The sequence below is a fragment of the Penicillium chrysogenum genome (assembly GCF_028827035.1).
Source record: "Penicillium chrysogenum strain IBT 35668 chromosome Unknown utg000001l_segment0_segment0, whole genome shotgun sequence".
Lineage (NCBI taxonomy): Eukaryota > Fungi > Ascomycota > Eurotiomycetes > Eurotiales > Aspergillaceae > Penicillium > Penicillium chrysogenum.
Genome location: NW_026622749.1, coordinates 2,292,541 through 2,307,039, shown reverse-complemented (window position 1 = coordinate 2,307,039; position 14,499 = coordinate 2,292,541). Strand labels below are relative to the sequence as shown.

The 14,499-nt window shown below is 48.7% G+C and overlaps 5 protein-coding genes across 5 annotated transcripts; 4 read left to right on the top strand and 1 right to left on the bottom strand.

Annotated features, from left to right (window-relative positions):
• Positions 1–70: 70 nt before the first annotated feature.
• N7489_000933 (mismatch repair ATPase MLH1) lies at positions 71–2,532 on the top strand (the record flags this gene model as incomplete). The annotated part of the gene is made up of 4 exons (XM_056706688.1): positions 71–172; positions 242–421; positions 468–734; positions 787–2,532. The coding sequence occupies 4 exons, from the start codon at positions 71–73 to the stop codon at positions 2,530–2,532; spliced, it is 2,295 nt and encodes a 764-aa protein (XP_056570990.1).
• Positions 2,533–3,590: 1,058 nt separating this feature from the next.
• Positions 3,591–5,909, bottom strand: pps1 (tyrosine/serine/threonine protein phosphatase PPS1; the record flags this gene model as incomplete). Its single annotated transcript, XM_056706687.1, has 6 exons — positions 3,591–3,717; positions 3,783–3,839; positions 3,897–4,017; positions 4,075–4,968; positions 5,022–5,108; positions 5,168–5,909. The coding sequence occupies 6 exons, from the start codon at positions 5,907–5,909 to the stop codon at positions 3,591–3,593; spliced, it is 2,028 nt and encodes a 675-aa protein (XP_056570989.1).
• A 3,343-nt stretch (positions 5,910–9,252) lies between these two features.
• Positions 9,253–10,359, top strand: N7489_000931 (glutathione S-transferase family protein; the record flags this gene model as incomplete). Its single annotated transcript, XM_056706686.1, has 3 exons — positions 9,253–9,264; positions 9,323–10,204; positions 10,255–10,359. The coding sequence occupies 3 exons, from the start codon at positions 9,253–9,255 to the stop codon at positions 10,357–10,359; spliced, it is 999 nt and encodes a 332-aa protein (XP_056570988.1).
• Positions 10,360–10,967: 608 nt separating this feature from the next.
• Positions 10,968–11,726, top strand: N7489_000930 (uncharacterized protein; the record flags this gene model as incomplete). Its single annotated transcript, XM_056706685.1, has 1 exon — positions 10,968–11,726. The coding sequence occupies one exon, from the start codon at positions 10,968–10,970 to the stop codon at positions 11,724–11,726; it is 759 nt and encodes a 252-aa protein (XP_056570987.1).
• A 1,046-nt stretch (positions 11,727–12,772) lies between these two features.
• Positions 12,773–14,317, top strand: N7489_000929 (phosphoinositide binding protein ATG18; the record flags this gene model as incomplete). The annotated part of the gene is made up of 6 exons (XM_056706684.1): positions 12,773–12,824; positions 12,885–13,039; positions 13,109–13,268; positions 13,345–13,669; positions 13,807–14,214; positions 14,272–14,317. 6 exons carry the CDS (start codon positions 12,773–12,775, stop codon positions 14,315–14,317), a joined length of 1,146 nt encoding a protein of 381 aa, XP_056570986.1.
• Positions 14,318–14,499: the final 182 nt, after the last annotated feature.

The following is a 14,499-nucleotide window of genomic DNA, read 5'->3' as shown; positions in this document are numbered from 1 at the left end:
TTTTCTCCAACTACGCGCAGTTCGCAATTCACTTCCCCGCCGAACACCTTCCTGACAACTGCAGTTCACGATGGAAGACAATATGCAGATTGATCCTATAGATCAGCGCGGCACAAAACGCGCAGCAGAGGAAGATGAGCCCCCGGAACCCCCTAAACCAAAGAAAATCAAGGTAAGGCAACGCGTGCACATGAGTCTTGTCGTATACTATCACATAAAGCAAATACTAAGTCCCAGACAGGCGTTGGATCCCGATGTCGTAAATAAAATTGCTGCTGGGGAGATTATTGTTGCTCCAATGCACGCACTGAAGGAGCTCATCGAAAACGCCGTCGATGCTGGCTCCACCTCAGTTGAAGTCCTGATTAAGGAAGGGGGTCTGAAACTACTCCAGATTACTGATAATGGCCACGGTATTGATGTAAGTTATCTTTGATGTTACAGGAGCCGTCTCTGACATTATCTAGCGAGATGATCTTCCTATCCTCTGCGAGAGGTTTACTACATCTAAGCTCAAAGAGTTCGAAGATTTGACCTCCATTGGGACATACGGATTCCGCGGGGAAGCTCTTGCTAGTATCAGTCATATTGCACATCTGACAGTCACAACGAAAACTGCTGGATCCAGCTGTGCCTGGCGAGCACATTACGGAGATGGAAAGTTGATACCGGCAAAGCCAGGCCAGAATGCAGCACCCAAGGCAACGGCTGGCCGAGGAGGAACTCAAATCACCGTAAGTTAAGCAGATGAAAATACGGCATGCTCTCAAGTTAACGAGGCCCAAGGTGGAGGATCTCTTCTACAACGTCCCGACTCGTCGGAGAGCTTTCCGCTCGGCAAGCGAGGAATATGCCAAAATTCTCGATGTCGTTGGCCGATACGCAGTGCATTGCTCCGGGGTTGCTTTCTCATGCCGCAAACACGGAGACTCCGGTGTGAGCATCTCGACTCCGGTAAGTGCAAATACGATCGACCGGATCCGCCAGATTCACGGCAGTGCTGTGGCGAACGAGCTTGTTGAGTTCAGAACCGAGGATACGAAGTTCGGATTTCGCGCTTCCGGCCTCGCTACGAACGCCAACTATCATGTCAAGAAGACGGTGATTCTACTTTTCATCAATCACCGCGCAGTGGAGTCGACTGCTGTTAAGCGTGCGGTTGAACAGACTTACTCTGCCTTTTTGCCCAAGGGCGGCCACCCTTTCGTCTATCTTGATCTCGAGATCGAGCCTAATCGCGTTGACGTCAATGTACACCCGACAAAGCGTGAAGTGAATTTTCTAAACGAGGACGAGATTATCGAGCTTGTTTGCACTGAAATCCGATCCAAGCTGGCTGAGGTGGACTCGAGTCGCACATTCCTAACACAGAGCCTCCTACCTGGTGTGCAGACGATTGAGTCGATACAACGCGATCAAGGCGCTCCAGTCCATGAGGGTACAGCAGAGGCAATAAAAGCCGGAGCGACGCCCAAAACACCAGCGACCACAAAGAAACCCTACGAAAACAACCTCATCCGAACAGATTCCAAAGTTCGCAAAATCACAGCAATGCTAGGCCCAGCCGCAGCCTCACCCCGCGACCCGTCGAACCCAGAAGCACCCACGGAAACGGACACGCCAACGACATCAATCCTAGATAACGGCCTCCAATACGAAACAACAGATCGCCAACCCCTAAAGATCGCCCTCACATCCGTCAAGAGTCTCCGAGCCTCCGTCCGCTCCGAAATGCACAACACACTAACAGAGATGTTTGCGTCACACACATACGTCGGGCTAGTCGACGAGCGACGCCGACTCGCAGCCATCCAATCAGGCGTGAAGCTATACCTAATCGACTACGGACTGGCATGCCACGAATTTTTCTACCAAGTCGGCCTAACCGACTTCGGGAACTTCGGCGTAATCCGACTCGACCCAGCGCCGAAGTTGGTAGATCTACTGAAAATCGCAGCGGAATCGGAACGGCAAGAGCACGCCGACTCCAACGGGGAAGAGGCCGATTCCATCTTCGCTAATGCACCGGAGATGATAGCACGCACGCTCGTCGACCGTCGCGAGATGCTGAACGAGTACTTTTCGATGCAGATCAGTCCCGACGGAACCTTGCTGACCATCCCCCTGTTGCTGAAGGGGTATCTGCCCGCGCTGGCGAAACTGCCTCGGTTCCTGCTGAGGCTTGGGCCGTATGTGGACTGGGGTAGTGAAGAGGGTTGCTTCCGTACGTTTTTGCGTGAGCTAGCTGCTTTTTACACGCCTGAGCAGCTTCCGGTTCTATCGCGGACTGTTGTACAGGACGCATTGGGGGAGTCGGCTATGCAGGGGCCGGTGGTAGCCGATGGCTCCGAGGTCGAAGACGACGACGAAGACGCTTTTGTGAGGGCGCGTCGGGCGCAGATGGTTCGCATGTTGGAGCATGCTGTTTTCCCGGCTCTGCGTGCACGGTTGGTTGCCACGTCACGACTACTGCGGGGTGTGGTTGAGGTTGCAGATCTGAAGGGGCTGTATCGGGTGTTTGAGCGCTGTTGAGTAGAGGCTATCGTATGATCATACAGTTGTACTATACCGATTTATATTTATGAATGACGAATATCTGTCTGCTTTTCAGGGACATTCCTGGGCATACATTGGCCATTCGTAATCGAGTCCGGATACAGGTTGCGCGCTTGACTTGGTATGTATTCACGCAGATCTTACAAGGAATCTTTAATCGAATCGAAAATTTGCGAAGCCCGGACGAGATAATAACATTAAAATGATCAGCAGACGCGCCTGTGATCGTCGAGCTTGTGACAACGCCAACTCTAGATAACACATAGTCCAAAGCCCAATGGGGAGGGCCTGAGAGAAGAGAAAAGAGGCGCGACAGAAATATGGAAACAAGACCGCAAAGGAATAACAATTCAAATGGATATGCATGTTGAGAAACGAATAAGTATCTTTTCGAAAGCTCCAGTTCAAACGTGCAGCGTGGCATGAAGACATAACCCTGGACAGGGCGAGGTGTATCATGAGAAAATGCTGGTAAATGATATGGGCGGAAAGAACAGTGCAAATCCTGGATTGTTGGATGAAACAGAAATAAAAGAACAAAAAGAACAAGGACTAGAAATCGAAAATCGAAAATTGAAAACAGAAAGACAGAATAGGGCGAAATCAAGAGGTAGAATCAACAAGATGGGCTGGCTAAGAAGAAACAAAATATCGGGCCAAACAGAGACAGCAGAAAGTCATTGCATGGTGTATGATGCGTGCAATATCTCCCATGCCCTGAGGTCTTCCAAACGCCGAGCGCCAAAGATCATTCAAGAAGTCGTCTCTTGTTCGTAGAAATCGTGCAAAGTCATTGTATCGTAGTGTAGTATCTCGCACATGGATGAGGTGGGAAAAAAAACACGCATTAAGAAGAAAATAGGTTTGGTGTCCGGGCTGAATGTCGTCCCTCGGGAAGTTGGTAGAGAAGTGATGTGAAGTGCTTTCAGCGTTTGCGCTCGCGGCAGGAATGACCATTGCGTAGTATCCAATGACCCGTCCTTATAATCCTGACCATGTGGATTTGAGGTGGGCCTCGGAGCTCGAGGCTACTCTTAATGCCTCGAATAGGGCTTGTTGAGCAGAGCTATCTCACGCGCAACAGTTTCCCATTCAAGCTCTCGCTTGATGGACTGGCCTCGCTTTTCCATTTGATACTCCTCCCATTGAAGAAGTTCGTAGCTGCGGATAAGTGTGAGCAGATATCTCTTTTTATATGTGAGGGTAGAAGAACTCAGGAGACTTACACAAAGCGAAGATGAGGTTGGATGATGACGTTGAGTCGCCTTGCGCGGACAAAGCAGCTATTATGAATTAGCATCATCGGTCCAGCTAGACGACTTCATTGGAAATTAACTTACTATGCACGCGGGAAAGAGAGGTTTTTGGACGCCATGACTTCAGCGATGCAAATACTTGCGGATCGAGAAACACCGACTCGACAATGAACCAATGTGGCCGTGCCATCGCGCTTTCCTTGTTCTGCAAAAGAATTAGCATAAGGAAACTGCAATGACGCAACAAATCTGGAGGACCTACCAATAAAGTCCAAACAACGATCGAACTCCTGACATAAAGGATCAATGCCATTGTCTTGGACATTGTCAATGTACATCAAATTATCAGGGCCCCAGTTGGCGCGGTCCGCATCTGTCCAATTGACAGCCTCGCCAATACTGAGCACACGCTTGATCCCAAGTTCCCGCAGAAGCTCCGGGTTGTTCGCGTGATTCAAATTGCCCAGATACAGATACGGCAGGATGCGACTAGGGAAGGAGCCATCCATGTTGTGAAACCAATGCGGATCCCCGATTTCCGAGGGGTCCGTGGACTGGGTCGCGGGGCTTTCCTGCAAGAGACGTCCTTGAATATGACATAGGAAAGCAACATCTGTTGGATAGGCAAAGAAGTTGCGTTTCTTATCGCAATGCAGTCGAAGCCAAGCTTCATGGGCAGGCACGCCCTCTGCAAACATAAAGTACGCCACTGCCAACAGCGAGCTTTCGGTATAACCGTCCGCGCAGTGGATGAGAATCTTGCGGGGTTCCCCGCTCGATTTGGTCATTACGACATCTCCGTCAGTCTCAAGCTCTTCCGAGGAAGTTTCCGGGTGTGCAAGGTAGTAGATCCACCTGATGGTGTTGACAATATCCTCCACTTCCCGTGTGTTCCCTGATGGAAGCACGAGAGATCCCGATGAGGGAAACTCTAAGCGCTGGGGACCACTTTCTATCTGTTTGTCGAGCATTGCGAGGAACCGTGGACCAGGGATGTTTGCCATGTCGCATGTCTCGATTAACAGGTCATAGCCCTCTTCCTCTGGTGATCCAAGAGCTTCAATGTGGAAGGACTCCGGAGTAGGCCCGAGCCAAACATTACGCGAAATCTCGGACGCCTGGGACATAGTAGACATTTCCAGTCGCTCCCATTGGACTATCAAATGGTTAGCATAAACTCTAGGCGCGCCAAGGTTCCTTTGAAGTTACCGAAATCCATAACTTGGCCTGTCGGTAGACCTCTCGCATCGATGGCAATGATCTCTGGATGCTTCTCGGCCACATTGGAAAATTTGTCTGGGGGAGTATATCAATTGCTAGTCCATTAATGCGGGAAATAGGATAGAATAACGAACCGGCAAGAATGAAGGTGTTGTACGTCGGTCGCTCCTCCAGGGGATCCATTTTCGTTCGCCATAACCGCTGCGCCTTGGCAAACTGGTGCGCTAGCTCAACAAGCCCGGTATGACTATTATCATCTTCGGCATAAATAACAATATCCGACATCGCTGCCAGCTTCGCAGTTTGAATTTGGAAGTTCCGGACGGAGAAACCCTCGGGAGGATCAGCCATCAAGAAATGGGATGACGGCGCCAGCACCTCATGAGGGCTTACGGCGCCCTTGATGCGCGACTTGCTCAAGTCACCTCCAAGCTTTACCACGGTGAGGCCTCGCCAGCACTTTGGGGTGTGACGTGCGTGTCTTTTGCGACTTGTAAAGAATCCCAGCTGCAAGTGGTTGTCTCGGTGCAACCCATGGAGCCAAGGGAACATCAAAGATGCATCTGGCAAAGGTTGTGAGGCTCGATGAGCAATTGCCGCTGCTAATTTGTCTCCGTCGATGGCATATACAGCGGGAGACGACGGTCGTCCAATGCGCATTTTCTCATCTGGGGGAGACAATAACGAGGAAGGCTGATCGCTAGACCGGGACACGGAGGTAGGCTGAGATGTTGGAATAGGGCCCGTAGGGCATACTGGGATATGTTTGTTCGGGATAGGACTTGATCGTCGGTTTATGGTCAAGGCTGGGGGAATAGGAGAGGCAGGAGGGGTCGAGTGGTGCAGCGCCTGCTGCTGAACTAGCACAGTGGCCATGGCGCCTGACAAAACGCGTGGTTGAGAAGTAGGTGTGATATTGTGATGAATATGGTAATGTCACTTTGAAATGGCAACACTTTTGAGAGTTGAATCAAATGACGGTTACATCCTTTGTAGTCGAGATGTGTTGTAGTGTACCCAAAGCAATGGTAATCTGACTCGCGAATGATTGCAAGCACAGCTACACAACAGTTGTTAGCAGAATTTCCTTAAGCGCGTCGCAAGTGTGGGCCAGTGTAGTGGAACTTGGACAGTCGCAAAATGTAGCAAGTAAATAAAGAAGGATCCGAGTTCAGGGGGAGGGGATCATACAATACCAGAGATAAGGCAAGGGGTGAGGAATGGAAAGATAAAGCCAAGTTGGCAGGGAGGGACTTAAGATAAATGCAAGAGATGCATCAAGTAGATGGACAAGGAGAGAAAAGAGAAGTGAGGTGGAGAGCAATTGAGGGGAAGATAACGTGGGACAAGATCTGACGAGTTGTGTACATGTACATTGTACAGGATGTACCCAAGTGAATTCTATTGTTTATACATTTGTAACAATACATGTATGCATTTTACTGGAGGATATCTCATCATCATCACTTCTCATCATCGTCATCATCCCCAGATGGTCCATTAATTCCAGTATCCACAAGCTCCACCGCCGCGGGTCATTATCCGCGTAACCTTGTATACATGATTTGATGATGTATACATCGGATACCTGGAGATTCCGGCATTTCCCCTTTCTGAAGGACAGGGATTCTGACCACTTTTCTCTTAATACCCCCTAAAAAACAACTTTTCCTGCAAATAGCGGACTGACATTTTATGTGGCCAATCATCCAATGGGGCAGACCCCGATGACGATGAGATTTCCTACCGTTCTCGGCCCTTCCAAGGTTGTCTGTGCGTCTGGGGAGGGGTTTTAGGTAAGGCGCTTCTCCTCTCTCCTTCCTCAAATGCCTGGGGAACAAAGGACTTATCACCCCGCTCGAGCTCGAGAGTCGGGATCCACATCGGATTAGAAAGTCCTGCCAGCCGGAGGTCGAGCCATTTCGTGTCCATGGATGGCAAAAGTCAATTTCTCAACCCAGATATGGGAAATCCACGGGTAATTGAGGATATCACACCGGGGCATATATGTTACAGCCTTACGTCTGAAAGGAGGGTATATTACTAAATCTCAATTTTCGGAACTGTCCTAAAACATTTATATATGTGTAATATGTAATGTGAAAAAACCAATCAGCATATTACTCATTCGAGACGTCGCCTAGAAGTACATATATCCAATGTAACCTATACAGGGTTGGGACTAACCCCGGATCGCCACTGCGATCCACTCCAGGTGGGGGGGGGCATCAACGTTAGATATAATATGCCCGATAGTAGACAGATGCCTAATCCCAATATCCATCCCCGAAACAACACAACTGATCTTGTGACGAGGATGTTTCCATGCAGGTGCCCAAGATTTGAACATACCTAAGACCGTCACGCCAGTGCCTAATAACAAGCCTAGGTATCTATATGTAGGTATGCCCAGGTCCCAAAGTTTTAGGGTGGCACAACAGGAGATTAGTCGGCTTATCTTTTCCCTCGCGTATCGCTGGACCTTGGGACCACACAGGAGAAACATTCCATGTCAACCCTCATTGGCTACCCATCTCCTGCAACCAAGCCAACAGTCACAGAAGTGGGCCATGTCAGGTGGAGCGCCGTCTTAAACAATCGGACAACTTTCTGCAGATCCTGCCTCGACTCCCAGGTCTGCAGATCTCGAACATCATAGACATCATGACTGGATGTATACATCGTTGAGTCGGGTTGATGAAATCTATGTCTACAACTTTGACTTATCATTAGGTATGAAATATGCCCCATGCAACTACCGGGATAGCATACATATTCTTGGTGGTGTTCCTGAGGTAAACGCGACCAAGTCGGCACCGGGATTTGGGGATATGGGATGACTATGGATACTCCATGCACCAGTCGGAATGTGCAGGAACTGCACATCATCGGGCAGAAATAAAATAGGCTGTCCTAGTCTTAGATCTGACACAGCACGTTGGCTGCCGCAGGCCCAGTTAGGATATCTAGTCTACACGGTTCTTGCTACCGAACAGGGGGTTCCATTTCACATACTAGTGGAGCCATATGGAGATCAGGTCTTAGGCCTGGGGCACGGAGTTATGCATATTGGCTGTGCCATGTGCCGCATTGTTCACGTGTTGAGTATCCTGGGCTAGATAGGCCGGTTATCTGACTTGGGCATAGCCTTCTGTTAAGCGAAATTCAACGACTAAAAGCCCAGTTTCTTCAATCAGCGGCATGAACAACGACCTAATGAGGGTTGTTTCAGTGGTCCATGCATAAGGGGCCCTGTCGTGCCAGGCGGGTAGCTGCCGTACCTTGTTTCCCTCGCGCTTGCGAGGTATTCCTTCCACAGTCTGGTACACAGGTCTAGATTCGAATTTTCGAGAACTGCCTAGTCTTTATTGGTGACGCGCGGCAGACTCAGTTCATGCCTGCATACATAGGGAACCTGACCGGTGTTTGCATTTTCCCACACGCTGGGCTGCGGGTGTTGAAACATTGGGATGTGGTGGTACCTTATATGTGAGCAATATGACCGGTGAGCCATTATCCAGCCCAACTGGTGTAAATATCTCCCATGTGTTAACCAAAATTTACGTTTTCAGCTTCTTCATTCATTGGACCGTCAGCCAGGATACATCGAGGATGGTGGACATGAATCGCTCCCGCAACGAATAATATGTATTTGACCCTCTTGTCTACTAAGATTCGTCATTTGTTAAACAAACTCACATTGTCCATAACAGGTCATTCACTTCGTTCACGCCAACTAGATACATGCATCCTCAAAAATCTGTGTTCAATCACTTCGGCATCAATTTCGGGAGCTTCCTTAGGAAGTCCAAAGTGTCCTTGTGGAGCCACTGGTGTATAGTATCATGGCCGGCACATCAGCGCGTGCAGTTGTTGGAAGGGAATCGACACGGTATAGACGCATACTTGCACTTGTTAATGCTTTCTGTGTAATCCACCGTCTCTTTGCAATCTGCTTATGCGATGACGACCTCGGGATGGATCCGTGCCGCATTTGTCAGTATTTGTCAGCCGCCCCATAAGGTGACGTGCCCTATCTTCAAATGTCGCATTTGATGCCACTGCCAGTATATGTTGTATAGAAAAAACTAGATTTGACACTCGAATAAATAGTTAGTCGGAGTAAGGTAGAGCTCCCAAGTTATCTCACTCTTCACTTCCGAACTTCGCATCGAAACCATCCGGCATCCGACAGGTCTGCGTGGCAGAATTTGAAGCAATGACAGACCAAGTGAGCACGTTACAACATCCCTTCTAAAGCACTAGAAGGGACCAACTAACTCTCAAAGAACACAAAAATCTACAAACACGCCGACTCAGACGGTCACTTCCGTCGCAAAGACTCATCTTTCCGCTCCTGGATCTCGCGCGATCCATCGGCCGAATTCCCCGCCGAAAAGGACCGCTATATACTATATATCACCTACGGCTGCCCGTGGGCACACCGCGCCAACCTCGTACGTAGCCTAAAAGGCCTGGAGGACGTGATTCAAATTGCCGTGCTAGATCCGGAACTTGGTCCGGAAGGATGGTTCTTCTCTGGTCGTAATGGATCCGATCAAAAGGATCCGGTGTACGGATTCAAGCTCCTCAAGGAATTGTATCTGAAGGCCGATCCTCATTATGAGGGCCGGTATACGGTGCCTACGCTGTGGGATAAGAAGAAGGAGACCATCGTCAACAATGAGAGCAGCGAGATTATCCGCATGCTGTACTCTGAATTCGACGAGCTCTTGCCGGAGGCTTTTCGCGAAGTCAATCGTCCCGGGGGTGGATTGTATCCCGAGCATTTGCGCGGCGAAATTGATGAAATGAATTCGTGGGTTTACCCATTGATTAACAATGGCGTTTACAAAACAGGCTTCGCCACCACGCAGGCGGCATATGAGGAAAATCTCTATCCACTGTTCGAAGCTCTGGATCGTGTTGAGGCACATTTGGGTCAGCCCGAACACCAGCCGTTTCTCTTTGGTGAGTGTATCAGCGAAGCTGATATACGTCTGTACACGACGATTTCCCGCTTCGATGTGGCGTACTACTTGATCTTCAAGTGCAATTTGAAGATGATCAGACATGATTATCCTCGTATTGATCGCTGGTATCGTCGGCTGTACTATGATGAGTCGGAATTGACTCGAGGGGCGTTTAAGAAGACGACATATTTTGATGTTGTAAGTGCACTCGCGTTAAATCGGGACTTTCAAAAGCTGACTATATGCAGTACAAATTTGGATACGTTGCTGCGCTTGGCAGGAAGACTGGTAATGATCAATTGGTGGTTCCAGCTGGCCCTATTCCCGATATCCTGCCTCCAGAAAAAGAGTAGAAATTCTATGTTTTGGGGCCCGAGTTACCCCGGACTGACTATTAAATGGACGATAAATTTCCACGAATGCAGTCATCCAAAATCAAGGCATCACTCATCACACAAAAGATGTAGAAATGCCTAGGGAATTACATCTTTTCTGATTTCTCAAGGGAATTGGCGTCGGAGATAAAAAAATGACGTCATTTTCTTGCTTCTTTCCCGATCACCGATGAGGCTATTCGAAGTAGCAGCCACGTCACTTGGAAGAACTCACCTGGGCGTACTATGCCTTCACTCCTACAACTTTCAACTTCTACTTAAATGGGCCAAGTCCAAATTCTCATCGATATTCATTCTACGCCTTTCTATCAGTTATCATGGAGGATGTTATTGAACTCGAGGGTTTCCCTCCAAGTATCCATCGGTATCCATATCACGGAAGGGACGACTTTCTGGCTATTATGGATTATGAAAGGTCCCTTCCCTATTATAATAAGCATGAAATCTTTCTAGTCACAGACATCAACAAGGAAACGTTCGAACGTGACTTTCGTTACGCCGACGAAACCATTTTTTCACGCCCGTGGAAGGAGTATCTTGTTCATTTAAATATATTACTCATAAAAATGCCTTCAGGCCCCCATGAACGGGCAATACAGTCCTTACAAAGGCTCATTACTATCGCGACCCTAAGACAGGGCGTGGTATATGATATTCGGTTCGAGGGATCTAAATATCAAAAACTCCAATCGCGTGTGAAGCAACCTGATAATCAAATGTATCCTGCACGCTTCCAGCCCCGGGGCTATCCATCAATCGTGTTTGAAGTTGCTAAGTCCGAAACGGGACGGCAGCTCCAACGAGACACCGAAAAGTGGCTATTTGAATGCCAAAACGAGGTTTTATCAGTGATCACGATTTACATCGGCAAGCGCAACCGCACGATGACACTTCGCAGATCGACCGTAGAGAACGGGTCACTCGCTATGAAACAGGAAGTCGACATTACAGTGGAACCTGGGATTCTACGATCCCAAGGTGCCCCTGTCATTTCCAATGCACCTTTCACCATTCCGTTTTCCCACCTGTTGCTGCGAGAGCCAAATTTTTGGACCTGGCCCCGCGAAAGAGATTTGCAGCTAACTAAGGCTGATCTCACTATTTTGGCCGAAGACACCTGGAAGCTACATCTGGGCTCATCTTCTCGCAAGTCCATCCTTAAACAACCGTCGAAGGCTGCCCCTTGGCTCCTCGCCATCCTCACCACGCTTCTCGCCATACTCGGCACTCTTCTTCTGGCTCCTCAAGTGAAGCCATTCCCTTGGCTCGTCGTCTTACATGCCATACAGCTGGCCATACTCATCACATTCCTCTTCAAACTCTAGTGAAGCCCTTGCTCTCATTATATTGTCATTAACAGCATACAAATTCCGGCTGTGGTGTCTGCTTTGGCTGGGACACGGGATTCCTGTCCAGTATCACCATTTTGTTTTGCACTTTAGTCCCTCTAGGGTTTCTGCATTCTGGGGATACTGCCTGTATCATTACTATCGTCTGGACGAACATGATTCGAGACCATAATAAGCTGATTGGGAGCTGCTTGGTAACTTTTCATCTCCACCTCTGAATCGGTTGCAAGTCATATTGTTTCGTAGAATTGTATTTCTTTAACCTGTTGGGATACGTGGCTGTGCTATTCAGCGTTGTCAATCTGCTCTCCTTGTTGGCTGGGACTGAGATTAAATGTTTTATCGCCGGGCTGTAACTTTTTGGTTATAGAGGGGGCGTACTTCTTCAAAGTGTGTATGCGAAGACGGTTAGAATAGGCAATCGGAACACTCGTGTCAACGGCTTGTTCCGGTGTAGCAGACTTTGTTAAGAGCCGCTTAAGCGGCCAACATCTATGGACATTGTTCTTACAACATATGTATAAGACCGTGCCGTAAGTTGGGGCGAGGACCTCGGGATACGCTAGACCATCTTATGGAAGCAACCTTGGAAGCCAACAGTGACCAAAGCTCACCGCTTAAACAACTTTCAAAGCTTGCGGAAATGACACACTCTTTCTTACCACCACGATCGATCCTTACGTCTAAAGCCAAAATCTGCCAGAGCATGAAGTAAAAGAAAGGCGATTGTTGATAAGATAAATCCGTAGGCGGTGGGCAATCAAGGTGTGGCCCAAGCGCAAACCTCTCGCTTGTGACGACCAAAGACTTCGCGGATATCATATCCTCTCTTTTCCACATCCTCGGCTTTGAAACATCTCGCTTCGTTCTGAGACCGAGATATGTTACGCAGTGGCCAGTGACGGGCAACGAGTTGCTGGTGGTCCCCTCTCAGTTTTGCCTAAGCGGGGTATCTCCGACATCCGAGAGTTGCCTTGTATCAATCTCATTGATTTCATTTACAACCCTGAACCTTTCCAAAAATGGCCATGAATTTTGTCACGTTTAACCAAGACTACAGCTATCTGGCTGTGGGTAAGTCTCTGGAACTGTTTTTACATGTTTATCGTTGGAAGTCCACTGACCGCATTTTAGCAACATCTAAGGGATTTCAGATCTTCACAACTGAACCCTTTGCCAAGAGCTATGAAGCCAAGGAGGGGAATATCGCTGTCATTGAGATGTTATTCTCAACCTCTCTCGTAGCCCTTATCTTATCACCAAGACGCTTGCAGATTCAAAACACCAAGGTATCTTCAATCATTCAATCTCGGTCATTAAATACATTTGTATAAGTATGGAACTAATGTTTCGAATAGCGACAATGCACAATATGCGAATTAACATTCCCAACAACGGTTCTCGCAGTGAAGCTGAACCGCAAGCGACTTGTTATTGTCCTTGAGGATCAGATCTATCTTTATGATATCCAGACAATGAAGCTTTTGTCCACCATTGATACTTCACCAAACCCCAACGGTACAGAGCTCTTGCGCCTGATTTTCCACCCCTCTCTTTCTAAGCAGTTTTATTCCCGGTTCTGACAAATCAACAGCAATATGTGCCCTTGCGCCGTCTTCAGAGAATTGTTACATGGCATACCCGCTTCCCCAAAAAGCACCTGCAGCTGCAAGCACGCCGGCGCATGCACCCCCTGGAACAACACATGTATCTCCTACGACCGGGGATGTTCTAATCTTTGACGCTGTAAAGCTAGAAGCTATCAACGTCATCGAAGCCCATCGCTCTCCTCTGGCACTCATTGCGCTGAATAGCGATGGGACTTTGCTTGCGACTGCCTCAGATAAAGGAACCATCATTCGCATTTTCTCAGTTCCAGATGGCCACAAGCTGTACCAATTCCGACGTGGCTCCATGCCGTCACGAATCTACAGCATGTCTTTCAACACTACATCCACGCTCTTATGTGTCTCTTCATCCACCGAGACTGTCCATATATTCAAGTTGGCCCAGCAAGGACCATCGTCAGATGGTTCTTCGTCGCATTCCCCCCAAGTCGGGACCATGGCTCTCCGCCAAATACCTATGGATATGCCCACGAGGAGGACGAGGCGGTCGGCGATGCTGGCTCAGATTCGTCCTTGCGGAAGCACAACGGAACTTTGATGGGGATGATTCGCCGGACCTCTCAAAACGTCGGCGGCGCAGTTGCCGCCAGAATGGGCGGATATCTTCCCAAGGGAGTCAGTGAGATGTGGGAGCCAGCGCGTGATTTTGCTTGGATCAAATTGCCGCGATCGAACCCAGGCCCTGGTGGGAATACAGGCGCCGGACCGTTGAGGAGTGTGGTTGCCATGAGTAGCAACACCCCCCAAGTCATGGTTGTCACCAGTGATGGCAACTTCTACGTTTTCAATATCGATCTGTCGAAGGGTGGAGAAGGGACTTTGACGAAACAATACTCGTAAGTATGAAAACTCCCAAGCTGGGCTTAAGTTTGATCCTAACACTTATACCACAGAGTTGTCGATTCAACCGATAGGCTGGGCTACACCACAGAGTATTGAGAGCCATGTCCCTGGAAGACAAACCAAAGTTCAAAGGGATATTTCTCCTCTTAGCGATTCCTTTCCATTGTTTCCTGCTCTTTGGCATTCGCGTTGACTGCCGCCTTTTGCCATAAATCATTCCCCTCTTTTTGAGCTTTTAGCGTCTCAACACTCTCCCCCGGCGTTTTTATTCATGGATT